The sequence below is a fragment of the Camelina sativa genome, chromosome 15 (genome assembly GCF_030686135.1).
Source record: "Camelina sativa cultivar CO46 ecotype springtype chromosome 15, ASM3068613v1".
NCBI lineage: Eukaryota > Viridiplantae > Streptophyta > Magnoliopsida > Brassicales > Brassicaceae > Camelina > Camelina sativa.
The window spans coordinates 9392868-9419271 of record NC_141894.1 but is presented as its reverse complement, the minus strand read 5'-3'; the positions used below and the strand labels follow the sequence as shown (position 1 = coordinate 9419271).

General features: G+C 37.5%; 7 protein-coding genes, 1 long non-coding RNA gene, 1 other non-coding gene and 1 pseudogene across 12 annotated transcripts; 2 read left to right on the top strand and 8 right to left on the bottom strand.

Moving 5' to 3' along the window:
* Window positions 1–170: 170 nt before the first annotated feature.
* On the bottom strand, window positions 171–2413 carry LOC104746261 (ras-related protein RABG3f). The gene is made up of 6 exons (XM_010467695.3): window positions 2189–2413; window positions 1376–1502; window positions 971–1117; window positions 798–878; window positions 563–708; window positions 171–470 (listed from the first exon to the last, which is right to left on the bottom strand). The coding sequence occupies exons 1-6, from the start codon at window positions 2239–2241 to the stop codon at window positions 401–403; spliced, it is 624 nt and encodes a 207-aa protein (XP_010465997.1). The 5' UTR covers window positions 2242–2413; the 3' UTR covers window positions 171–400.
* An 86-nt stretch (window positions 2414–2499) lies between these two features.
* TRNAT-AGU (transfer RNA threonine (anticodon AGU)) lies at window positions 2500–2573 on the top strand. The gene has a single exon. It is a non-coding gene; the product is annotated as a tRNA-Thr (tRNA).
* A 145-nt stretch (window positions 2574–2718) lies between these two features.
* On the top strand, window positions 2719–5881 carry LOC104746260 (putative proline-rich receptor-like protein kinase PERK6). The gene is made up of 7 exons (XM_010467693.2): window positions 2719–3577; window positions 3836–4501; window positions 4605–4675; window positions 4762–4838; window positions 4952–5096; window positions 5184–5345; window positions 5436–5881. Exons 1-7 carry the CDS (start codon window positions 2959–2961, stop codon window positions 5709–5711), a joined length of 2016 nt encoding a protein of 671 aa, XP_010465995.1. The 5' UTR covers window positions 2719–2958; the 3' UTR covers window positions 5712–5881.
* Window positions 5882–6138: 257 nt separating this feature from the next.
* Window positions 6139–6895, bottom strand: LOC104746259 (uncharacterized). Its single transcript, XM_010467692.3, has one exon. It carries the CDS (start codon window positions 6769–6771, stop codon window positions 6178–6180), a length of 594 nt encoding a protein of 197 aa, XP_010465994.1. The 5' UTR covers window positions 6772–6895; the 3' UTR covers window positions 6139–6177.
* Window positions 6896–8239: 1344 nt separating this feature from the next.
* On the bottom strand, window positions 8240–9598 carry LOC104746258 (uncharacterized). The gene is made up of 2 exons (XM_010467691.2): window positions 8402–9598; window positions 8240–8307 (listed from the first exon to the last, which is right to left on the bottom strand). Exon 1 carries the CDS (start codon window positions 9311–9313, stop codon window positions 8411–8413), a length of 903 nt encoding a protein of 300 aa, XP_010465993.2. The 5' UTR covers window positions 9314–9598; the 3' UTR covers window positions 8240–8307; window positions 8402–8410.
* A 597-nt stretch (window positions 9599–10195) lies between these two features.
* LOC104746256 (actin-2-like) lies at window positions 10196–12593 on the bottom strand. 2 transcript variants are annotated; one of them, XM_010467690.3, is made up of 4 exons: window positions 12232–12593; window positions 11347–11811; window positions 10640–11253; window positions 10196–10547 (listed from the first exon to the last, which is right to left on the bottom strand). In XM_010467690.3, the coding sequence occupies exons 2-4, from the start codon at window positions 11798–11800 to the stop codon at window positions 10482–10484; spliced, it is 1134 nt and encodes a 377-aa protein (XP_010465992.2). In that variant the 5' UTR covers window positions 11801–11811; window positions 12232–12593; the 3' UTR covers window positions 10196–10481. The 2 variants fall into 2 exon arrangements, with proteins under 2 accessions (XP_010465992.2, NP_001289901.1); NM_001302972.1 differs by lacking the exon at window positions 12232–12593 and having other exon boundaries at window positions 10482–10547; window positions 11347–11800.
* Window positions 12594–15653: 3060 nt separating this feature from the next.
* LOC104746255 (uncharacterized) lies at window positions 15654–17092 on the bottom strand. Of its 2 annotated transcripts, XR_015582217.1 has the most exons (4): window positions 16912–17092; window positions 16647–16760; window positions 16139–16257; window positions 15654–16005 (listed from the first exon to the last, which is right to left on the bottom strand). It is a non-coding gene; the product is annotated as an uncharacterized LOC104746255 (long non-coding RNA). The 2 variants fall into 2 exon arrangements; XR_015582218.1 differs by lacking the exons at window positions 16647–16760; window positions 16912–17092 and adding an exon at window positions 16355–16611.
* A 678-nt stretch (window positions 17093–17770) lies between these two features.
* Window positions 17771–18696, bottom strand: LOC104746254 (RING-H2 finger protein ATL78 pseudogene; annotated as a pseudogene). The gene has a single exon (XR_015581583.1). The product of XR_015581583.1 is annotated as an RING-H2 finger protein ATL78 pseudogene (transcript).
* A 2626-nt stretch (window positions 18697–21322) lies between these two features.
* Window positions 21323–22234, bottom strand: LOC104746253 (RING-H2 finger protein ATL77-like). The gene has a single exon (XM_010467688.2). The coding sequence runs from the start codon at window positions 22153–22155 to the stop codon at window positions 21466–21468; it is 690 nt and encodes a 229-aa protein (XP_010465990.1). The 5' UTR covers window positions 22156–22234; the 3' UTR covers window positions 21323–21465.
* A 3174-nt stretch (window positions 22235–25408) lies between these two features.
* On the bottom strand, window positions 25409–26182 carry LOC104746248 (large ribosomal subunit protein eL30z). The gene is made up of 2 exons (XM_010467680.3): window positions 25872–26182; window positions 25409–25765 (listed from the first exon to the last, which is right to left on the bottom strand). Exons 1-2 carry the CDS (start codon window positions 25996–25998, stop codon window positions 25554–25556), a joined length of 339 nt encoding a protein of 112 aa, XP_010465982.1. The 5' UTR covers window positions 25999–26182; the 3' UTR covers window positions 25409–25553.
* Between the last annotated feature and the right edge of the window lie 222 nt (window positions 26183–26404).

The following is a 26404-nucleotide window of genomic DNA, read 5'->3' as shown; positions in this document are numbered from 1 at the left end:
ATTCAAATTTGAAGTAAAAATGTAAATTTATTTGACTTTTGTGACCACTAGTATTTTGCAATGTGAATTCTTATTGGTAGAATTGATTGTTCATACTTAATGAATGGAGTTTCTATGCAAACAAGATACAATGGGATTGAACTTTGAGATAATTTTTAAATCTTGGATCATTCAACTAAAACATCACTTAAAATAAAAAGCCCACAAATAACTTACTAAAACAATTCTCGTTTTTTTTCAAGGGTTCCTTCTTTTGTTTTTTTGTTTTTGTTCGCTCACTCATCCCTCATCCACACGAAAGAAAAATTTACAGCATGTAATAATTTAGAGATAAACTTTTGAAAAGAGATAATGAAAGGAGAAGCCTCGTTTCCTTCTGGTGGTGATTGATAGTCCTTACTTAGCATTCACACCCTGTAGAAGACCTCTGCTGATTGCTCGTCCCAACATCGATTGTGTCTGGCAAGTATCTATTGAAAAGGTAAAAGACAAGAAAATCTTAAGACCAAACCCCGCAATATAAAAGATGTATGAGGTATAAAAGTATTGTTTAGAAACTTACAACTCTTCTTCTTCTCCACTCTTCAACGCGTTCTTGGCAATGCATTGGAAAGCTTCCTCCACGTTAGTGCCTTCCTTGGCAGAGGTCTCAAAGTAAGGAATGTTCCCCTTTGAAGCACACCAAGCTTTAGCCTTTTTCTCTGAAACCTGCCATCAAACGAGAGTTTGTATTTGGACGTTACATCACCTTAGAAAAGATTCATGAACAATGGAAAATCACGCAAGCAAGCACATACCACTCTGCTGTTTCCACCATCTACGTCAACCTTATTACCGATAAGAACAAATGGAAAATTCTCTGGATCTGATGGACTCGCCTGCAAGACATATTATTACACTCGTGTTACAGATTTGCTTATCGTGAAGAATCTGTGTACAGGGGTGAAGACAAGCATGAATTATGGTTTACCTGGATCAGAAATTCTTCCCTCCAGTTGTTCAGATTGTCAAATGACTTCATGGAGTTGACATCATATACAAGAACACAGCAATCAGCACCACGGTAAAAGGCTACACCAAGGCTCTGAAACCTTTCCTGTCCAGCTGTATCCCAGATCTGTAATAGAACCATTGACAAAGAAAAGACAGGAACAACAAGTAAGTTTTGTTTTGCAGCTCAATTAAGTAAGGCAGTACACACCAAATTTAACCACAAACAAGGTTAGCCTGAAAGATTCTGGCAGAAACTTATTAGTTAATACATTCTGCTCAGAGTCAGCAACTATCTCTCTTGAATACAACTAGAAGCGCCATTGAGCTTAGCACATGCATCTTACATTAAAAGAAAACTGAGTAATAAAGCACTAGTAAGAACCTGTAAAGTGAAAAGGCGATCTTCAAACTGTACTTCCTTGGTCAAAAAGTCAGCTCCGATGGTAGCCTTGTACTGGTTGCTGAACTTTTTATTAACATACTGATTCATCAAAGAGGTTTTTCCTACCCTGCAATAACCAAACGTTAGACAAGTCCAAAATTAGTTATACTCAAATAACAATAGATGATCAAGAAGAATACACACCAATTTCATGTACTCGTTAAAGAAACAATTTTTTTGATAACCACGAAAAAAAGAGAGTCCAAACGAGTGCATATTAAAACCAACATGAAATTGATTATTAAATGACAGATTCAGTACCAGCAAATCAGATGCAGAGAAAAGAACATGCAAAAAAGAAACCAAAACCTCAGATCATAAGTAAGTTTAGCAACTTCATGTTGTCGGAGAACCAACAAGTATAGACTAAAACCGTGTGGTATAGTGAAACTCAAGTTATTTGGGTTTTGAGACTATTGTCATCTCAATTTTTAACCAAAGAAGAAAATATCAGATTTTTTGGATAATGAAAAAAAAAAAAGCTAACCTAACATCAGATCAAATTCAATTCAATTATGGGTTCTTAAATTAATTAATAAGAGAAAAGAAAACAAAATTGCAGCAGTAACCTAAGGGATTGATCAACAAAATTAAGCAAATCACACAGTTCAAAGGAAACGAATTAGACAAAAATCCGACTTAAATCTCAAAACCCCAAAATAAGAAACACCGAATCACTCATCAGAAAACTCAAGTAATCACATGTAGGACAAATATACAAATTAACATAAAAAAGAAAGAGAGAAAACAAACCCGCTATCACCGAGGATGATGACTTTGAGGAGGGTACGTCTACGTGACGGCATCGTATCGGATCTTCTCTTAGAGAAGAAAAAAGAGAGGTTGAACAAAGCTGAGAGAGATCTCTGGTAAATTTTTGTGGAAGAAAGGGTGTTTTCTCTGTTCTTCTAAGCTGTTCCTGATCTGTCTTCTGATTGATTTCTCTTGGGGCGACTAGTAGTATTTTGTCTTCTTATTAAAAAGGGCTGAGAGAATTATTATTATGTTTAATAATTATATCAAAAAACTATATTTATTCACATATTTTAATTAACGAACAAGCAGCTCTCGTAGCTCAGTTGGTTAGAGCACCCGTTTAGTAAGCGGGAGGTCTTGAGTTCAACTCTCAACGAGAGCAATTTGCTTTGTTTAATTTTTTTGGGTTTGCTCTTTTCATAAGTTTTGTAATAAATCATTCCTTTTTACAACTGTGTTTTTTTTTTCTTTTTACAAATTTAGTTCTAGCCTAGGTACATAAATTGCATGGCTGTATTAATACCCCAAATATAGACCCTACAAAAAGAAGACATTACCAATGTAGCAACAACAACAAAGATTTGAAAAGCAATCTTTAAAAATAGATTTTGAAACACACAAAGAGGTTTTGTGTTTCTTCTCTTTGTTTTTTTGTTCATCTCTCTCTCTCTCCCTCCCTCTCTTTCTTGTAAAAAACCAAAAGAGGAGAGAGCTTCACGATTAAAAAAAAAGAACATATACAAAAAGAAGACACCAAAAGAGAGATTATGGCGGAGGGGCAATCCCCGGAGAATTCACCGCCGTCCCCTACACCTCCATCTCCGTCATCATCCGACAATCAACAACAATCCTCTCCTCCGCCTCCTGATGATTCCTCCTCCCCCCCAGCTCCTCCTACCCCTGCGGATTCCTCTTCCTCTCCTCCACCGCCTTCTTCAGGCGGCTCACAATCTCCACCTTCTCCTCAAGGAAACAATAACAACGATGGCAACAATGGTAACAACAACAACAACAACAATGGTAATGGCAACAATGGTAATAACAACAATGGTAATAACAACAACGGCAATAACAACGGCGGGAATAACAACAATGGCAATAACAACAATGGAAATAACAACAACAACAACGGCGGAGGAAACAACAATCGTTCACCTCCGCCTCCTTCAAGAAGCTCCGACCGTAACTCTCCTTCCCCACCTAAAGCGCTGGCTCCACCTAAATCAAGCGGTGGTGGCTCCAAGTCCTCACGAAACAATGAACCGAACACGGCTGCTATCGTTGGGATTGTGGCTGGTGCTGGACTCTTGTTTCTTGTTATGATATTGTTCTGCGTCTGTTGTTGTCGCAAGAAGAAAAAGAAGCATCAAATGCCTTATTATTCAGGTAACGGTTTAGCCACCGGCATAGGCACAAATAGAACCCATCAAACCTAACCCTATATATCCTACCCCAGTTTCTAATTTAGAACCATTTCTTGTTCATCAAGCTAATTAATATTCTAATTCGTGAAAATGGACTTAAGAACCTCTAAATCACCTTCCACAATATTTTTGAGATATCATGTCCTAGGTAAAGTTTTTGAATATGGTTTTCTTGTTACTCAAGCAACAAGGTAAAACTCAAGTCTCTGTTTTATTTCAGGTGATCAATACCAACAGCAGCAATACAATAACCAGAGCGACCACGTAATGAATCTGTCTCATCAGTATCCTGGATCAAACGGGAATAGTAACTGGATGAATTCACCGCCTCCACCACCACCTGGAAGCTGGCAACCGTCCCCGCCACCACCACCACCGCTCGTCTCAGGGGGTATGAACAACGGAAACAGCAGTGACATGAGCTCAAACTACTCAGGTCCACATGGTCCGTCTCTACCACCACCTCACCCTTCAGTGGCTTTAGGTTTCAACAAGAGCACATTCACTTACGACGAGCTAGCTGCTGCAACTCAAGGCTTCTCTCAAGCAAGATTGTTAGGTCAAGGCGGGTTCGGGTATGTTCACAAGGGAATACTTCCCAATGGGAAAGAGATTGCGGTGAAGAGTCTGAAAGCGGGAAGTGGACAAGGAGAGCGCGAGTTTCAGGCTGAGGTTGATATCATTAGTCGAGTTCATCATCGGTTTCTTGTGTCTCTTGTTGGGTATTGTATTGCAGGAGGACAGAGGATGTTGGTTTATGAGTTCTTACCTAATGACACACTTGAGTTCCATCTCCATGGTAAAAGTGGCAATGTTCTTGATTGGCCTACAAGGCTCAGGATTGCTTTGGGATCAGCTAAAGGTCTTGCTTACTTACATGAAGACTGTGAGTCATAACAAAAATCTAAACTCTTCCATCTTATTGGGAAACTCGAGTGGTTTAATCAGTGATGTGATCAAACTTTGCTTTATTGACTTTGTTGACTTAGGTCATCCCAAAATCATTCATAGAGACATTAAAGCTTCAAACATTCTTCTTGACGAGTCCTTTGAAGCCAAGGTAAGCTAATGATTTTGACTCCTAATGCTTTCAGTTTCTTTGGCATTTCTTTATTTCATTAAAACTGAACTGCCTCAACTCTGCAGGTTGCAGACTTTGGGTTAGCGAAGCTATCTCAAGACAATGTTACACATGTCTCCACTCGTATCATGGGAACTTTCGGGTAATAACAAGAATAACTGTTCATGCAAATTCCAGTAGCCCTTGCTTCTATATTAGAAACGTTCTTGGTTTATAATCTCATTCAAGAATCTCAAATTGTGAATCATGTGACAGGTACTTGGCTCCAGAGTATGCGTCAAGCGGTAAACTGACAGACAGGTCAGACGTTTTCTCCTTCGGAGTGATGCTTCTTGAGCTTATTACCGGACGCCGACCTGTTGATCTCACTGGTGAAATGGAAGACAGTTTGGTCGATTGGGTTCGTAACCATATCATCATATTAATGGTTCCCTCTGTTAGTATCTTGTGTGCTTAATGCAAACTTGGTTACTTTTTTGTTACACAGGCAAGACCCTTATGCATAAACGCAGCTCAAGACGGAGATTACAGCGAACTAGTTGATCCACGGCTCGAGAACCAATACGAGCCTCATGAGATGGCACAAATGGTGGCTTGTGCCGCTGCAGCCATCAGGCACTCAGCTAGACGCAGGCCTAAGATGAGCCAGGCAAGTTTTACTTTAGAACATGACTACTCTTTGAAACATATAACATTACATAAACAAGAAAATGATCATGATGGTCCAATGTTTAAACAGATTGTGCGGGCTCTTGAGGGAGATGCAACGCTAGACGATCTAAACGAAGCAGGGAAGCAAGGGCAGAGCTCATATCTCGGGAGGGGATCAAGCTCGGACTATGACTCGAGCACTTACAGTGCAGATATGAAGAAGTTCAGGAAAGTGGCCTTGGATAGCCATGAGTACGGTGCAAGCAGCGAGTACGGGAACACGAGCGAGTACGGGCTTGACAGCGAGGAGAATCGTAGAGGAGGGCCTAACAACAACAAAACAACTCCTCACCGAGAGTTTTGATTTAGCTGTGTTTTGTTTCCCTTAATGACATTTTTTTAAAACTCTTTTTTATCTTTCTTTCTTTTTCTTGTCACCGTTGGATTTGTGTTCGTCTGTGAAAAAACCAAAAAATCAAAACTTTTGGTTGTGATTAATTGATTGATTTATTAATGCTAATTGTCTCCTACTAATGTTACAATTGTGATTTCCATTTCTTGTATCTAAGTAACTTGGGAATTGCATAAATGACAAGAATTGAACAACTCCATATTGAATCCAAATTACAAAGTTTCCATCTTTTTAGTGATCCCTTTCGATTTCAATATCATTGCAACTCCAGATGGAATCAAAATCTCAAAGATTCTAACTTTATAAATCTATTTCAATCTCCTTTATGACCCTTCTAAAGCTGAAGTGAAGACTAATGGATGATAAGAGACACAAGGGGTTTTGTGGAATTTTACGAAAATGCCATTCTAGAGAAATCTCAGAAACAGAGGATAACAACAGAGAAGGAGATCATGAAAGTGTAAAGAAGGATCAAGAAACCAAAATAGAGAGCCCAATTTCTCTTAAACTTGCCAAAGTAGCTATCTGGTGGTTCTTGATAAGGTACTTCCAGATCCCAAGCAGCAGCCGAGGCCTCGTCACCATCGCCGCCGCTTAGGAAATCACCAGCGGCGATTCTTGACTTGATGAAACGGAGCTTATGAGTGGCGAGACCGAGAGTGAGCTTGTGGCAGCGACGCTGGTACTTGAAGCCGTTGATGCAACGGAGGGTTTGAGCGACGGAGACGTAGAAGAAGAGGTGGGAGAAGGAGAGGAGGCAGATGGGTGCCCAACAATGACGGCAGCGGAGACGACCTGAGGGTTGGGAGAGAGAGAAGAAGACTATGGCGAGGAAGATGAAAAAGAGCTGAAAGAGCTTGTGGAGCTTCTTCTTCTGGTGGTCAATGGCTCGTTTTTTCTCGAGGGTTTTCTCGAAGTGGAGCTGGATTATGGAGTTGAGGGCTTGTAGTGCTGTTTCTTTTGGGATGAATGGTTGGTTATGGTGGTCGATTTCGTCTTCGTAGTCCGCCATTGAAATGGGGACTGAGAAGAGAAAAAAAGTGTTCTTTTTTTTTTTTTGTTTCTTTTGGTTAAGAGAGAAATGGTTTGGTGATTGTGTCAAGGAGAGAGAACATGTGGGTGTGGTTCGTATCTCCAGACATAAGTATTATCCATCTCAACGGTCATTCATATTTTGGATGTTTTGTCCTTATTCAATAAATATTTTCATTTATTGACACAGTAAAATAATGCGGTTCGTGGTTGAAACAGCTTATGTCTCTACATAGCCACCAATCTAGTTAGTGCCGATGCATAAACCTCGACAATGAGCATTACATTCAGTGATCAAAATCTCAATTACCTACAGTAGAAAGCCTCCTGACATCCTCTATCCTCTAGGACACGAAAGAGGCGAATGCAAAGGAAACTTATCAGTTAGCGGTATACCATTTTGATGAGATTGCCAAATTAGTCCCAAAACTTTGCTCTCTAGAAAGACTAATCCCACTTTTTCACACATTTAAAGAGATCACATTTCTTTTTATTTTATATGATTATTTATATTTAAAGACATTCTCATATATAGGATGACCAATGAGGATGGTTAATGGTTGAGTTCCTCAATTTATGGATATAGTATGTGTCAAGTTCACAAAAAGCATTGAGTTGCATGTCTAGTCATGTTTATGGTGTTCAGCTTCCATAAAAGATTACAATAACTTGATAATGATCATCATCATCATACTACAAATTCTTATTTTTTTCCTTTAAAATTTAAAGGTTTCTTTTCAATATTTGCAAAAATATATATATTTTTAAGAAATCTATTTCACATGTTTAATTAGAACAGTGACATTAATGTTAAATACATTTGATAGGGTTAAAAAAGCCATAACATATCACAATTTTAATCAAAAGAACAACTAGAGGAATACAATTTTATTTATCGAGTAAGAAGAAAGAAAGAGTATCTTGTTAGTATCACAAGAAACGAAATATATGTTTACGTACGTTCATTTTATTGGATTATATATAGAACGTAGATGAAGTCATTAGAATGTAAGGGTACTAAATAACAATCTCAATACTAATGCATGCCACTAGCCACACATAGTTCTATACAGTATTTGCCCAACGAAAGATCAGTTGCCGCAAATCCACATGTAAGGGGCACTAATAACAATCTCAAATCTCAATACAAGGTCAAAATACTCAAGTCAGTAAACTCCTGATTGATTGATGAGAAAGGATCATGCACCTCAATGTAAATTCCTATAGACTGATCATGCTATATGACATTACTCGACAAAAAGCCTTATCATACTCTCTGGAAAGACCACCTCACAAAAGACTTGGCTGACCGTCAACTCACGGTCTCTAAGCTAATGATGTTATTGAAAAAGATAGATAACCAGGACTAAAGAAATATAAATCAAGATCTAGAGCAAATTCTCTAGGAACAAAATCTAGGGTGTAAGAAGATATGAAACATCAATAAGTTTTCAGAAAAAAACTGATCAAAATTTCTTAAAACACACAACAAGTCAGCCAATTTCTTGATCAAGAACTGCAAGAAAAAGAAAAAAAAAAAAAACTAAAGATACAGATAGAGAGTCACATATCATGGTATGATTAAAACCTCACAAGAAAAAGATGATCACCTTTCTATCTTATCTATGAATATTGAGCATAGCTTTAGCTTCAGTCTGCTGCTCAACCAAATCTTCACTAGCATACTTACTAAGCAGATCCATCTTCTTCTTCTCCAACACCATCTTCTCAATCTCCTTCTCATCAGGCAACGGAACATGCACAACAAACTCCCTCTCTTTCTCCTCTTCTTTCTCCCTCTCCCTCCTCTCCTCCTCAACAACATCCTCTTCCTCCTCAAACAACACCTCCTTAGCCGCAGCAGCAGCAGCTCCAACACTCACAACCTCAGTAGCACCTTTCCTAGCTTCCTTCCTAACCTCATCTAATCTCCTCCACTCCTCAACCGATCTTTTCCTCATCTCTCCTTCAGCATTCCTCTCTAAACTCTCCAAAATCCCATCTTCATCATCTCTATAACCGTAATAGCTAGCATCTATCCTCTTGTAAATATCATACCTAGTTTTACGCTTCCTCAGCTCAGGAGGCTTCTCGAAAAGCTCTCTAACTCCAGGAAGCTTCTTAGCAGCACCGAAATAACGATACCCAGGACCACGTCCACTAGGGTTCGGTACATCGATGATGTTACCTTCTAGATCCGTCATCTTCGCTCCGTGTCTCGAGTGATTCGGACCTCCTAGCTCAACGATTCGTCGCTCCCAGTGATATCTTTCCCTGAGAAGCTTGTTAATCTCGTCGTTTAGATCTCGGAGTCGGTGCTCGCCTAATCCTTCGTTCTGAATCTCAGCGACTTTGCTACCGATCTCTCTCATGATTTGTTGTCTCCATTTGTCAGCTTCGGCTAGATCTCGGCATTCAGATGCTAAGTAAGGTCGACGCTCTCTGGGCTTCTTCTTCTCGGATTCTTTCATGGTGATAAACCTGTTGAGCATCGACTGCGCTTTCTCTTCATTACGAGCCATCTTGGATCTTCCGAGGTTACGATTCCACTATTAATCAAAGATAAAGCAAGAACTAACAGAAGAAATCGACACTTCTCTAGCTTTTGCTTGCTTAAACCCTAATTTGCAGAAACTGTAAATTAGATAGAGACGCGAAGGAGAAAGGGGATTGGGGTTGATTGGAGATATTTCGAGTTGTAGTATTTCCATTATTATATTATTATATATTCTGTATTTAAATAATTGTTTTCTGTTTACGCCTTGCTTTTAATACTAAGGCGGCCTTAGTAAGGCCCAATCTATCGGCCCAAACTTGTCACTTGAGATACACAGCTTCGTTCCTGCAATTTTTTTATGTTGTGCAATGTGCAATTGTGCATCATGTAAAAGGACTATTAAGCAAAATAGTAACGAAAGTATAAAATTGAAACATTTATAATTGACTGTTGGAGTTGTTTAAAATGATGCTATCTCAATTATCTGACTTTGTTGTGTGCTATTTGAAGTTTAATTGTGAAGGGAAAATATGTAACGCTTAAACTGTTTATTCAGAATAACAATTCCAAGATGAAGATGGAGGTTGCAAAGTAACACTAAAACCCAAATCTGTGATACAACTCCAACAGTCAATTCTAATGTTTCAATTTTACACCTCAACCATTACGAGTTATATCCAGAAAGACATGTGATATAGAATGATGCCATATTAATTATCTATCTTTTTGTGCTAGTTAAAGTTCATTTGTGAATGGAAAAACATCTAACGCTTTAACTATTATCAAGAATTAACAATTCGAAGATGAAGATGGAGGACTCAAAGTAATACTAAAACCCAAATCAATAAAATCTTTATCTCATACAATACTTATATTAACATTGCAAAGAGTTTCAAGGTTCTTCTTCTTGAGTTTTGAAAGAAATTTATAAGGAATAAAGAGGCATCAATTCGATCACTCAGAGCTACAAAACAATGGACTAAAACGCAAAACGAAAGCGGTTTTTGTTTGAAACGCAGACGCAAGTAAAACCCAGAGAGTTTGTCACACACCAAGTGCATCATAGAAACAAAAACAAAAAAAAAAAAAAGGAAATGAAACAAACAAATGGAGAAGCAAATAGAAAGTAAAAAAAGAAACTTTTGATCCCATTCATAAAACCCAAGCTTGTTAAGCCTTTGATCTTGAAGAGCTTAGAAGCATTTTCTGTGAACAATTCCTGGACCTGCCTCGTCATACTCAGCCTTGGAGATCCACATCTACAGAACACAAAACACACAATACTCAGCATTTGAATTAATTTGCAAACTAAGCAAGGAGAAATCCAAAAAGGCTCCGGGTCAATTTTTACCTGCTGGAATGTGCTGAGGGAAGCAAGAATGGAACCACCGATCCAGACACTGTACTTCCTTTCAGGTGGTGCAACGACCTTAATCTTCATGCTGCTTGGTGCAAGTGCTGTGATTTCTTTGCTCATACGGTCAGCGATACCAGAGAACATAGTTGTTCCACCACTGAGCACAATGTTACCGTACAGATCCTTCCTGATATCCACATCACACTTCATGATTGAGTTGTAGGTTGTCTCGTGGATTCCAGCAGCTTCCATTCCCACAAATGAGGGCTGGAACAAGACTTCTGGGCATCTGAATCTCTCAGCACCGATTGTGATGACTTGCCCATCGGGTAATTCGTAGTTCTTCTCGATGGAAGAGCTGGTCTTTGAGGTCTCCATCTCCTGCTCGTAGTCAACAGCGACAAAGGAGAGCTTCTCCTTGATGTCTCTTACAATTTCCCGCTCTGCTGTTGTGGTGAACATGTAACCTCTCTCGGTAAGGATCTTCATGAGGTAATCAGTGAGATCACGACCAGCAAGGTCGAGACGGAGGATGGCATGTGGAAGAGAGAAACCCTCGTAGATTGGCACGGTGTGAGATACACCATCACCAGAATCCAGCACAATACCTGTTCAAGAAAATACAATCAGAGCTCAGTTTCAAAATACCAAATGAGTATAGTATAATAAACACAGAGAGAAAAGCCTAAAAATGCACTAACCGGTTGTACGACCACTGGCGTACAGGGAGAGAACAGCTTGGATGGCGACATACATAGCTGGAGAATTAAAGGTCTCGAACATGATTTGGGTCATCTTCTCTCTGTTGGCCTTTGGGTTAAGAGGAGCTTCGGTAAGAAGAACCGGGTGCTCTTCAGGAGCAATACGAAGCTCATTGTAGAAAGTGTGATGCCAGATCTTTTCCATATCATCCCAGTTGCTAACAACACCATGCTCAATCGGATACTTCAAAGTAAGAATACCTCTCTTGGATTGTGCTTCGTCACCAACATAGGCATCCTTCTGGTTCATCCCAACCATGACACCATGATGTCTTGGCCTACCAACAACACTAGGGAAAACAGCCCTGGGAGCATCATCTCCAGCAAATCCAGCCTTCACCATTCCAGTACCATTGTCACAGACGATTGGTTGAATATCATCAGCCTCAGCCATTTTATATGAAGCTGCAGCACAAACACACACACACACACACACACAAAAAAAACTCAATACTGTGAAACGAATCCTGATTGATTCATGTTAAGATGAACACATACTATTCCGTAGCATCTCTCAATCAATAGATTCAATTACTCAAAAACTACATCTAACCTTAATCAGTTCAGATTTCAATTGGCGTCTACAAATCATTTCCTAGATAATTAGAAAAACACAAACCTAACTGTAATCAGACTATGGATCTATCCCTAATCAGGTCAAGGTCAAGTAAAAATCTCCGATGATCGGGTCAACTGAAATAAATTCAAGTCAAAATCAAAAGAATCATAGATCCAAATTCAATCAATTCCAGATCTCTACGAAATTGAACAGTTCCAGATCGAGATCCAGCAGATATAAAAGTAGATCCAGAAAGTTCCTTTTACCTTGAAAGAAAGATGGAAAGAAACTGAAGAAGACGAGATTGAGGAAGAGAACAAGGCGATCTACAAGAGATAGAGCCTTGGCTTATTCTCTCTCTTTTAATCTTCTTCCTTTCTCTCTCTTACTTCTTCTTCGAAGTCGCCGGAGATAAACAGAATCGGCCGATGAAACTGAGGAGACAATTCAAAGAGGAGGAAAATATATGAATTTATATAGGCGGGTTGTTATCTCTTTACTCACTTTTTTTTTCGTCCTTTCAAAAAAAAAATTTAATAATAATAAAATCGACAGAGATGAATCATTTCGACCACAGGAAAAGATAACGTGACCTGGCTGTCAGACAGCCTTTTCCCTCGTGTTAACTGATTAATTGTGATTTAATACCCTTAATTAAAGATCTCAGCCGTTGGTTTTTTTTTCTTATTCAGATTAATCTGTTTTTTGCTGAGATGGCTTCATGACTGTGACCGGCTCGGCGTAAAATGACAGCTCCATTATTTTAAAAGGGCTGTAGTGTTAAAACTTAAACCGAGTCAAATTAGGGGCTAACGATAGTCGTGGTTGGCTTGTTGTTATATTAGGAATTTTCATAAAATTCAACGTATTAATTCGTTTTATATTTTGTGTCATAATTAATTCGTGTGTAAGTGGTATTTAATATATCAGACCGTGAAAGAAAGTGACTTTCATGTTGTGCTTACGGATATATATTATATACTATAGTATAAGAAGATATTATTTCATCGTATTCATATTCACTATTCACGATTATATTTGTATTAATCAAATGGCTACTACATCCGAACTCGTCAAAACAATATTGTGATGAATTCATTATTATAATATATATATATATGCTGACACACACATAATAGTTGTTAATCTTAGTATATAGTTGTATTGTATAAACATTGTCTAACTAATGTTTGGATATAAAGACTATAAGTAATGATGAGTTGAGGTACCAATGTACATTGAGTCTCTAGCCATTTTGTTGTGCCATATCTTTCTAATAACGTCACAACTTTCTTACATAATGATAACCTACATGAGATATATCATATATGTGTCTATATATTTGAGGTTATACTAACAAGTTCTTTCTAGCTAAATTTTGACGTTGATACCTAATAGTTTTTCTTTTTGGGGGCTATATATGTTTTGGGACTTTTGGCATCGAGCCATATGTATATAGTGAAATATATTTAACCATTTGCAATATGAAACATTTGAGGTAACGGATGTGATTTGTAGAAAGTGGAAAGACGCATATATTTTGTCTAAATTGAGGATTCCCATAGCTTACAAAACATATGAACGTACGTATGGCGTAGTTAAGATCGAATCATCGTGGGCTTCGTAAGTGAAAGTTATGACTTATGAGTAATAAACATTACGATTCTCATGTCCTAACAAAGAGAAAAAAAGCAAACTGAATCATTCATCATCATCATCATCATAAACTTTTTCTTTTTTTAAAAAAAAATATGTTTGTTGAGAGATTCAAAACTCAAAAAGTCAACTTTTTGAAGATGCACGTGAATGGCACGTGCCGGTAACAATCGTACCCAGGTGAGAGAGAGAAAGGGAGAGAATGTGGGAAGGTGAAGGCTGGCACCTACGAAAAACGTTGTGTCCATCATTACGAAACTACTTGTGATTTACATAACATTGCTACTATTATGATTACATTTAATTCTCACTATTTATTATATAGGGGTTATGGGTTATGTAAGGCAGGCCAGACCACGTTCATGTTTTTTTTTTTTTTTTTAATAATAAAAGAATACATATAAATGGCAGGCCACGTTCATATCTTTTGTTGGAGAAAAGTCAATTAAGGTTAGTTTTTCTTGATTTGGTATGTAATTAATAAGTTTGCTTGCTTGATCCCAGAGATCTAAAGCTTTTTCTCCACCCCTCAACTTTACTAGTAGTGGTACACCACAATCCACCCATAAAGTTTCTATTTCTTTTCTGGAATATGGGAAATTCATACTGTTAAACCCTACATGCAAATTGTTGCTAGACAAATTCATCAAACCATAAAGTTCTTTTACTCACATTATTTAACCTTCAAATTCTGAATAAGTTACAACCATTTTTTCACTTACACAATAGTAAAAACAATTCTACTATTTACTAAAAGTTCATCCATGAAGGAAAATATATTAGACAAATAAAAAACAAGAAATGGTTCCAAAATAAAAATCTGATAATAAATTAAACAACCAATATTACTTGTCTACTTTGAGGTACGGTGCACTTTTTAGATAATGAATGATAATATAGCTGAATTATTAAAGTTAGTCAATTATTACATGGATCAAAAACTTAGTAGGAGCTAAGCTAATCATTTTTATTTGTTTTTAGGTAGGTGAATTACATTTAGATTTTAGACTAACCACCATCTAAATATCAACAATGGAGTTTTATAACAACGCTATCATTATGGGCTTTGTATATAGGCCCAAATCGACATGACCCGGAAACAAACTAAATGGTCCAGAAAAAAGGCAAAATCGCTGTTTAAAAATTCAACCGCCGCCTCTCTGGAAATTTTCCTCCTCTGTTCATCTCCGTCTGAACGTACGATGTCCCAAGATTTTCAGTAAGATCTCTATTCAGTTGTTTTTTTTACGTTTCGGGAATTTTTTTGTTTAGTTTACGTTGTGTTGTGTTTTTGGTTTGTGAAACACTCCCAGATGCTAACACAAGCGTGTTCTGTTGAACTAAAATTGAAAGGCTAAACCAGAGTTGGTTTCTTGTGTATCAAGATTAGGTTTTTTATTGAATTAAAAAAATTGAAAGGATAAACCAGAGTTAGATTCAACTACGTAATTTGATCCATTCATCGTTTATGTGCAATATATACACCGACTAATTGACAAATGCCTCTTACCCTTCCACAGCCGCCACAGTTCTAAAATAACCCTAAAATTGTTATTTTTGCTCTCCTAATCTTTCACTTTTCGTATTCTCCATCTCCGTCGAAACCATGTACGGTAGGATATATATATATATCTCTCTGTTGCTCGACGTTATTTAATTAATCTGCATTAGATTTTCTTCGTTGTTGATGAATCTCTGATTGTCTTCTGTTACGTTTCGTTTGGTGAATATTAACAGGTTATAGTGAAACACGCGCGCGTCTACTGGGACGTTGAGGATTTCCCACCCCCTCTTGGTTATGATTATGATGTGGTTGTTGATAATATCAAAAAAGCTATTAAGAATGAGTTGTTTGATGGCTTTGTGTCCTTCTATGCCTATGGTTCGCTGGCAACGGAGGAAGAGGACAATTTATTACGGTACGCCGGAGTCTTGTTCGTAAATTATAAAGCGGAAGATAAACGTGCGAGACTTAATCAGATGTTAGTGGACATGGTTTTCTCTGGGCATACGAACGTCCTTCGAGACCCGATAGGAAGAAATTTATAATATTAATATGATGGTAATTTCAAAAGGCATCCCAGAAGAAGGAGTTTCCGCGTGGTACAGGGCTCTTGAAGGGTTGGATAAAATGGGTTACAATCTTTTCTTAGTAGATCCTGATGACTGCGCACCAGGAAGGTTACCTCTTAGTGAGACCTGCCAAGCGAAAGAGCTGCTTCCTCTTTCATTCTTTATATGGCGTTGGGGAAACCTATTACATACTTGGTGAAGAACCTATCCTAGATCCTGTAACTGAGGCTGCTATTGCGGAGGAGGCGAGGTCACTAAGTGCTACTTCCGACAACTAGCTTCGCTTCGTTTTATATGATAACTGTCTGTCTCTGTCCAAAAAGAAAAAGCTTTGGTTTGATGTATGAAAACAAAATCATAACCAAAGTTTTGATAAGCTATTTATTTATTGAACCGATTCCTTCTTCAATGGAGAATCCCAAGTGTCAGGGTTCTTGAACTTACCGAGAACAACCAAACTCAGCCTTCTTACTGAACAAGCTTCCATCTATGTCCCACTCCATTCAAACAACTTGCAAGAATACATATGCAGCCAAATCATTCAAACCTTTTCATCCGGTTACCTTGTGTTTATTGGATGCAGAAGCCAAAATTTTACTTGATTAGTAGATATCATACGAAATAAACAGAAAATATTTCTGGAAATTTCAACTAATCTACTTTTTAGTACTCTGTTTATGTTGTCCTTTTGAAGAAGCTAGTTCAATTTTGACAAGGAGGAGGTTGATGCTTATTGGTGCCAGTAACCCCTTTGACAAGGAGGTTGCCGCCTTATTTGATTATTGGCTATAGCAGTGTACTAGCATAATAATTTTGACTTTTAAACAATTCTTGAGGGATGGGTGAGAGTATACATGAAGTAGCAGATAAACGAAAAGAAGATAATATCAATAATACTAAGGCACTATTAATTAAGTAGAGGAAAAGAGCTCTAGAAAGGTAAATAAAAAACCTTTGTAAGATATGTCTTGTGAGGGATCATTAAGCTCATAGTGCCAGCCCTCTTGATGAAAAGTGTACACGTCATCCAAACACTTGGGGAAGAAGACAGCATCCAAGTATACATCTGACAAGATAGTAAAAATCATACATGGGTAGCAATTGAAGTGTGATGAGAAAAGCACTAAAGTTAAGAGATAACAATATCAGAAAGAAAGCTAGGGAGTTAGCTCCTCGGGGACAACAAAAGGAGGACTCTATTATTTGGCTTATTTTACCTTTGTGGAAGCTTTTACAAACCATATCAATTGTGGAGTACTGTTATATTATGACCTTTGTATATTTGTGGAAGCTGTTATATTTGGCCAGTAACCACATCAATTTTGGAGTAGTGTTACATTTACTGTTTCTTTTTTGGCTCTCAATTGTTCAGATTCTGTGACCTCTGTTTGGTAGGATATTTGACAGCACCAACACTGGTTGTGAATTTATCGTACCATTTTACTTTGTATGATTAGTACAATATATCTTAAACCACTCGTTTTGTTATCATCTGATTTGACTCTACGGTGGTTTCATGCTCAGATTCCATTTTTACTTTATGCCGACGTTTGTTCTAGGTGTAACCTATATATATCTTTTCTCAATCTACGCCGTGTTCTCATTTTGGGTGGATTATATCAAAAGCCTTTTAATCTTGTGGGTTATTGACAATTCTCTGTTGCTTGATTAGTTAATTTGTCACGTTTTTTATATTGTCTCATCATCATCACTGCCTACTCAATATACTTATAGGTCGGTAAAGAATAAGAAGAAAGGTCTTCTTCTATGATGGAGGGCTAATTTATTTATTGTACATATATAGCTTGGTATTAATCAATATGATTATCACTAGTATTAAACAAGAAACTAGTGGCGTATCATGTTTTAATAACCTTGGAATGTCTTAAAGCTTGGAGTATTAAGGAATTCTCTTAGTTGACCAAGTTGATTAGTGCGCCCACTTAATTCGTCGACGTTGGTTTGGTTTCAAGTGTTTTGCCTTCTCAGCTTCCTTATTTGAGTTGTTTATAGTTTCATTCACTCACGTGAGTCTAAGATCTTCTATTGGAATGTACACTTTCAGGCAACAAAGAGTGAAGAAAACAACATGTCATAACGTTTGAAACTTTACACTGGAAATGATAACAGTTTGGGATCTCGACTAACTCTAAAACCGTGGCAGTACATACATATCAGCTTTTATAACATAACTGCACCTAAGCCTAGTCAAGCGGAGTTGACTCTGTTCAGCTAAAACCGCGCATCAATGATTCCGGTCCTAGTGGTGCCATATGCATGTTCTGTTGTGGTTGATTAGATGATGGGGTTGTCGTCTCACTACTGCAGCCAGCTATCTTTTTGCAAGTCTGAATGAGGCACTGCCTGCAGGTGGGACATGATGAGTGTGAACTGAGCCATTTGTCTATACACCGGACATGGAATCCATGGTGGCACTTTGGCAGAAGCTTGACTCGCTCTCCGGATACAAACTCCGAGAGACATATGGCACACTCTGTATCTAGGCCAGGCAGCTTCAGTTCTGCAGTGTAACTTACCGTCTGGAAACTCTTCAAGGCATTTTGTTTCACTCCTGTGTTGGCCAAGCGTACTGCGAGCTCCTCACTAGCTTCTGATGATAGTAAATTGGAGTACCTCAGTGCACATCTTATGATAGAATGCAGTCCAAGGGAGCAAACTAGTGCACATAAGAGAACTGATAGGACCATGACAACATTTGCATCAAAGCTCATATGATTCTCAGAGGACTGTGATGCTTCTGCAAACGGGGGTGATGCCGTGGTAGGTGGTTGATAAGCTGTGTGAAGCAGTAGTCTTCTTGAATAAAAATTTACACGAATATCTTGGAAGAGCTCATGAGTTGGTTTGGTAATGGGAGCAGAAGTTGCAGTAGTCGACATGATAACCTAGTTTGTAGAGTTGAATAGATAGATCTAGCTACTAGGTTTTTGCTGCAGGTTCCATATATAGTGGAAAGGTAAAGGTTTCCACATACTTTTAAAAAAAAATTAATGGGAAATTATTTTAGTTATATTTTCTGAATTATAGTTGGTGGACTATGCCAGCAAAATTAGCAAGGTTCTGTAGTGTTTTATTTTATTTTTATTGTCTGCATCTTACATGGATTCTCCACTGAATTTGTAAAATCTTAGTGTGCCCATCATACCATTTGCAGCTATGGTAGTGCCATGTGGCAGTGTCTTTGCTTACAGGGACCCATGAGCTTTAGCTAGAGCAGCCATGAACGGTTCCATCTTTGTGATAGCATTCAGATAATACATCTCTTAGGTCTTGGTTCATGTCACTGGCCTCTCTTTGTTCATTCCTCAGTCACCTCAAAACAGGAGACCTGTCTCGTCAGTAATAAAACCAAAGTTGTTAGCTGCCAGAAGAGAAAAAGCCCCATCCATGATTCTTGTTAAAGGCTACTTTTATCAATAAAGATCACTCTAAATTAGTGTCCAGCTCCGCTCCTTTCTCTAAGCCAGTCTCGTACATATGATTTTAATCATAGCTAAAGCAGGTGATTTATATAATTTCCTTTTTCCCTACTTTATGATATGTTGTCTTTTACTGCAAATTGCCAGTGCACACTATACATGAGTCTAGAATGAAACGTTTTTACTGTGGATCGTAACTAAAGCAAGAGTTTTTGAATGAAGAGATATATAGTTACTTTTAGTCTTTTTACTTGATATTTTCGGCAAGAAAAGTTGATGTTGCAAAGCAGGATCGGAGAGATCCATCCTTTCTCACCAGTCTCTCTCTCTGAAAGAAAATAGCAGAAAGGCTGTAAGGCTATCTGAAAATGATTTTTGTATTGTCTTTTGTTTGTGCCACTAGGTTCCATATAGCTGGTAAGAACATATAGTGGTCTGTTTTTTTATCCCTTCATGAAAGTGATAAACTTTGCCTTTATTGCTTTATGTTGCTTGGAAGACCATGTGATACTCGTGCGTTCTTTGGTTGACATTCTTGATTTGGTGGTTTTCTTACCCTGTGTGATTATTATGTAAAGGAATATAAAAAGAGCATTATTAAGATCGTGAGTACTTGAAAGCCTGAAGCGCATTAGTTAAGTTGTATTTCATTAATATACTGTATATCTCCAAATGAGTCTGACATGGTAAGTAGTATTTTTGAACACTTTCTTCTGGATGCATTTGAATTCTGAAATTGTTTGGCCGCAGCCACGTGAAGTAACTAATTTCAGGAGCACATGCACTAATTCTATCTCTTCTTGTGCTATGCAGTTCTCTAATACAGAGATTTTCTCTCTTTTAATTATTTGTCTAACTTCATTGTTGATGTTCACTCCTCTGACTTGTCTATGACGGGACTTCTGTATGTGCTTGGATGTGTTGGCGCAACCATTTGTGTCCACCTTTATCCTCAACAATGGGATGTCGACAGACTTTTTCCATTTTTTATTTGCATGGTTCTGTATTATCTGAATCTCTAAAATCCAAAAGTTTAGTCCTGCAAGAGGGTATTTGCATAAAGCTCTATGATACTATTTAGAACCATCTCCTTCACAGTTACCATCGGATTTTACTTTGTGCCTAGTAATGCTTCTCTTTTACATAGTCCTGCTTCTTACATTTTGTTGCAATTTTCCCACGGATAATGGTATATTACAAAATATGATTTGAAACATCTTATATCTCTCAGATGCATAGTGGACTTATATTACCTGTAAATTACATTCTTATGTTGTTAACCAATGAAACTTCTTTTCAAAATGCAAAGCCTCGTTCGCTCTTATAAGCTCCCACTTCTTACTAGGGCAGCAAGGTGTAAAATATATTTCTGCCTGGCACTTTATCTATTTTACATCGAAATATCCAATCACAAGTGACTAGGATCTAGGAGCTTTATCTGGAGCTCCTTTTGTTTATAACTAGGCAACTAGCCATGAACTTGATCACTAGTTACTCTGTTCAAGTTACTATAAAAGGAAATCTACCCATGTTCGTTTAATTGGATGGAAATGTTTTGTACGTCTCTTTATTCGGTTTTAAATAACTATTGTTTGGATTTTTGAGTATGGTATTTGTGGATCAATGCCAGTAGACACGCCTTAGCAATAGCATACGTGCATGTATATGCCAATGGACATGTGTTATTGTGTTGATCACTTTGGCAGCTCCTTCTTTGCTATAAAAAATTGAGAGATTGTTAAAGTGGAGATTTCCATTATGATCCCATACCATGTTGGTGTTGCCCTGACTGATATCTTAAAATACTATAAGCATTCCTCAAAGTAGCTTTTAGGTTTGACTATTAACCACTGCACTTAGGTGGATTAGTTTGACCTTGTTACGTGTTGGGTCCATTTTCCTTTTCCAAACACACCGAGTTTTATTTCTTCATCATTGCGAGGAAGAATCCCTTATTTAGCTGGTGTTAATGTACCAAGTTGGTGAGTGAATCTAACCGATTAGACCAGTTCAATATCGCGCGCATTTGTAGTTTTTGGTACTGCTTTTTCATGACTGTGGTTTTGGACTTCGGTGCCACATGAGCTTCATCGAAACCATTTCTTTTGTTACTTACTTTTATACTCTGTGATTGTGATTTGAATATGCAGAGGAATTCTCAAACTTGAAAAACCATATGAACTTATGATTCCTCTCGGAAAGCTTAAAGTATATTTGATTTTGAAATCCTAAGGCTAGAGACATAAATTATGTTCACATCTAAAAAAAAAAATCTATAATCTTGCTGGTGAAACCAAATTCTTGAAATATGATTTTATTTGTTGGCACACCCTAGCTGCTTTCTCTAAAAGTGGCTACTCTTGCTTCAGGTTCTAGAGGAGCAATTCTGATTTCTATGCTCTCACTTGTTGTTGCTGCTGCCACTTGCTCAGCTTCATCGCAGTCACCTAAGATCTTTTGGCATGTCTCAACTAGACAGTGTCTACATTTCGGACAAGTCATATGTTGCTTAAGCCACTTGTCGATGCAGCGAACGTGGAACCCGTGGTTGCATTTGGGAAGCAGACGTAGCTGTTCTCCAGAAGCAAAATCAGACAAACAGATGACACACTCCTCGCCGAGCCCTGACAGGTTCATTTCTGGTGAGTAATTCACTACTGGGAACATCTTGAGAGCTTTCTTCTTGATCCCTTTGTTTGTTACTTCTGAACCTCGTGGTGTGGACGAGGGGCTAGAGATGGGATCAGAGATCATGAAACTTCGAGAACGTGTGAATGCACAACGAATTATGTAATGCAACCCGAGGGAGCAGATGATACCACATAAAAGGACAGAGAGTAGGAGGAGAACGTTGCCGCTCAAGTTGTTCTTGTCAGGGTCATGAGCTTGTTGAGCAGTGGTGTGATCAAATGGGAGTTGCTGAAGCAATTTTCTAGAGACAAAACTGTCCATGAAGTGTTCTTGGAAGTCTAAAGATGAAGAAGAAGAAGAAGAAGAAGAAGGTAAGTGGTCTGAAAACATCTTTACTCTGTTTTGTTTTTTTGGCTTTGTTTGTTATGTAAATGCTGTTTTGGTTTGGTTTCTTGCCTTGGGTGATTCAAAGTGGAGTTTATATATAGCTTTAGGTAGTGGGGACTAGGAATATTATTATATTTTGAGATGATTAATTGTTGTTTTTTTTTTGGAAACTTCTTTCTCTGCCACTCTCTAATCTCTGGAAAATGAAATGAGGAATTTGGGACCCATAAGAGAGAGAGCTTATCCAATTCCATGACTCCTTTCCTTTGTGAAGAGATTGTGCTTCTGACCATATCTTTTCCCAAATTATACAAATGCTTTGTAGGGACAACATTCATTTCCTCCTTAGCAATAATTTTGATTTCTTTAATTTTTTCTTGAAGAAAAATAATTACAACAGAATATGTAATTATTATATAAATTGTCATTTTAATCAAAGAGGACCTTGTCGAGTTGTATCTCTCTATTATGATGGTTTGGCCCAGTGCCGGCTTAATAGGGAGGGCGGGCAGTGCGACCGCCCCGGGTACATAGATTAAAGAGGCATATACGTATCAGAAAAGGGGCACAAATTTTTTTTTCTGTAAGTTAAAAGGCACAAAAAATATATTTTTAATTTAAAGGGGCACAAAAAAAAAATTTGTAAGCTAAAAATGGACACAAAAAAAATTTTATAAACCAAAAAGACTTTAAAAAAAAAATCAATAAGTTTTTCTATAGGTTAAGGGGCATTTTTTTTTGTTTGCCCAGGGGGACATAATATGTTTAAGCCGGCACTGGTTTGGCCACACTATGGAGAGTTGTTAAGTAGTCTTGTGTGAGTGTTTTGTTTTGCTCTATAATTCTGTGTGTATTATTGCTCTCTTTTTTCCATGTGTCGTGTCGCCTCATAATTCTCTATAATTTGGAAAAATACTTATTTTTATTTGTCTGGATTGAAGCTGTTGAAAACTTGAGTAAATTTTCCTAATTATTTTTTTGCTGAGAAAATGATTGTAACTAAAGTCACAGAAATCACTAAATAATCCTACACATGCGTACTTTTTGAGTAACGATCATAATAGTGACAGTAAAAAAGAGATAAGATCTATGTTGTTCTTTTTTCATTTCTTTATCTCTTTAGTCTTTACTGGTAATATATGCAAAATCTCTTTTGATATTTGTAATGATTCCACAAGATCTAAACTATAACCTTGTCTGCATATTTGTGATCCTTCCTTTGTATTATTAAGTTGTTTATTCAATTTTTTTTTTGGCAAAAAGGCAAAACAAAAAAAGAAAGGAGAAAACGAAACAGATGTAATCTGCTCTATAGAGCCCTTTTTTTTTTTTTGGCTTCTACTCCACAAACGTTATCGTCTGGATTTAAGTTTTGTCTTTTTTCGTCGACATATAATCTTCCCTAACCTTAATCTCTGGTCCTGTGTTTACTAGCTTTTTAATCAAGTTTTTTCCTTTCAAGATTTTTGTTTTTGTCTAATGTAAATTATATAAACTCCAACCTGATTTGTTTTGCAGTGCTTGTTAAAAAAGTTGCAAACTTATCTTCTATCAACTTTGGTTAATATAAGCATATACCATTACATATTCCTTTTACGTTAACAGTCGCAACAACATATTTTGACTGAATATTCAATTTGAAAGGGAATTTAGTGTATAAATTAACTTTATAATTTGTATATTATATATAGTGTGATTCAATTCTAGACAGAGACTTGGAGATAGAGATATGGTTGAATTTTGTGGTTGTGGACATGCATTAGAGCACCGCCAAAAAAAAATCCACAAGTGGGATACTTTGCTTTTTTAACCATATTTTTCTTGCCCATCTTTAAATTTATTTATTTAATGAGCTATTGATGAGAAAGCTATTGAGAGATATACATACTCCTAGGATTTATATATCTAGTAGCTTGGGAAATATTTTGCATGCTAGTATCCCTAATGATAAATTAGTACTAGAATTTGATTATTTTAAATTCTTATAGTGATATACCCATTACCAAAAATAAAAGAATATCTTGTAGTGCGTTTACGTTACAAGAGATTTGAAGATGAAGACGATTTTCCACATCGAAACTAATAGTCATTGTTAATAGTATATTCTCAAAAAGGGTGATATTGATATACATGCAGGCAGCATCATAAAATATGTTAAGAAATATTTGTATTGCTTTCAAAAATCAAAAGTATAGAGTCTTTGAGTTGATTTTTATTTTTTTCAAGGAAAGATAAATCTACTATTGTGTGCAGGTTTTGAAGTTCAGACTTTGGCTCAAGTAACTCAAAACACTAATGTGTCGCGATTCTTCCAAGAGTAAATAAGAATAGTGAGCGTTTTAGTTCAGCTCCAGCTACATACATATCTCTATCACTTTCGCATTCGAGTAGGACGTGTGACTGTGTGAGGAACATTCATCTCCTGTTCTATCAAGAAGGTGACACTGCTTCTAAGATGTCGAGTGAAATGGTTGAGCAATTCGAATTAACTGACCAGGATGTCACGTTCATAGCCGAACTGATTAATATAATACTTGTCAACATGATACCTTCCGCTTTCTTATAGATAATTGAGATTTAGTTTAGTCGGTTATCTGAACTACCGTTTTATTGGCTCTGGTATTTACTGGCTTCCAAGGACTGGAGGAATCCAAGTAGCCACTGGGAAGCCTTTGATACCGGAAAACAATTTTCAGCATATTTCATCTATGAACAGGTGCTACTAGAATGCTGAAGTGCCTTTGCAATTCTTATGGACGAAACTACATGGACTTCACACTTCTACACTTTTAGTTTACATTATCTTTCTACTTTATGCTATCTTTCACATAACATTACTGCTTTATTGGTCAAGGCTAGCATGAAAATAACCTCCCCTCTCCCTTCTCCCATAGTCACTTCTCAGTCTTTCGCGTGCCTTACACCCCAAAACCACTACTCACACCCAATGCTTACCAGATTGCCTCACACATCTACTTGAGGAGCTTGACTTGAGGGTACGATGATGATCTTAATCTGAATTGAGTTACTAAATACGGAACAAGGATGGAACAAACAGACACACCTTCCTCTGCTATGTTCTTCTACTTCACTCTCAAATACCAGTTTCTTCCACTACCTCAAAACCACTACTACTCACACCCCCATGCTTACCAGATCAAACTATTACTACCACCAGAACAATAATCTAGTTACTAATCAAGCGTTGGCATAAATAAATTCAAACCTTTCCAAACATGTAACAAATCCACAAACAGAGACGAAATGTTGTAATAATTAGACCATTGAGGAGTTTTAGAAACCAAATAAAACCTAACATTTAGTCTTTGAAGAAGAACACATTCGCATAATAAAGCATAGAGAGAAGAACAAGGCAAAATCATAGTCAAAATGAGAATCAATCACTGATCACTAGGGAGTGCCTTGATGATGTCAGAATCACCAGGATCAACGATGCTGAGGCAAGAAACTCGGAAGTATTTACCACAAGCAGTACCCAAATCAACGTTGTTGCCATTGTAGTGATGAACTCCAACTTTGGCAAGCATAGCGTAGTACTCAATCTCTGATCTCCTCAACGGTGGGCAATTGGTTGAGATCAATATCAGCTTACCTAAACAACCCCCAACAACAATCATTCAAACAATTACTACTCATCCTTAACTACGAAGATTGATCTAATCTCTCACAAAATCTAAAGGGTTTTTGAAAATTTGTACCTTTGGAGCTGCGAAGGGATTTGAGAACAGATTTGTACCCAAGAGTGTACTTTCCACTCTTCATCACAAGAGCCAATCGGCTGTTGATTCCTTCATGGGACTTCTTTGTCTTCTTTGCCGCAACCATTTTCACGCCGCCGGGAAAAATCAGATCGCCGGATTCTCAAGAAGGGAGTCTTCGAGTTCAACAAGCAGAAAGCTTTGGGGCGGCGTAAAATGAGAGCTTAAATGGAGAGAGAGACTTCGAAACCCTTAGGGTTTGTTTTTTTTTTTTTTTTTCCTTACAAGTCAGAATATGAAGCCCAAGGCCCAATAAAAACTCGACCCAAGGCCTGATAATAAAAACACATATAAATTGGAGACGATTAGTCTTACCTGCCGAGTTAACTAATAGTATTAATGGGTAAATGGGACCAGAGCAGTAAATGAGTATTATTAATGAACATTAGAAAATTGATTTGTTTGTTCTCTCGAGTCGAGCTCTTAATCGTCTTGTCCCTTAACCATTCAAGAGAACATAACCACCAAGGAAA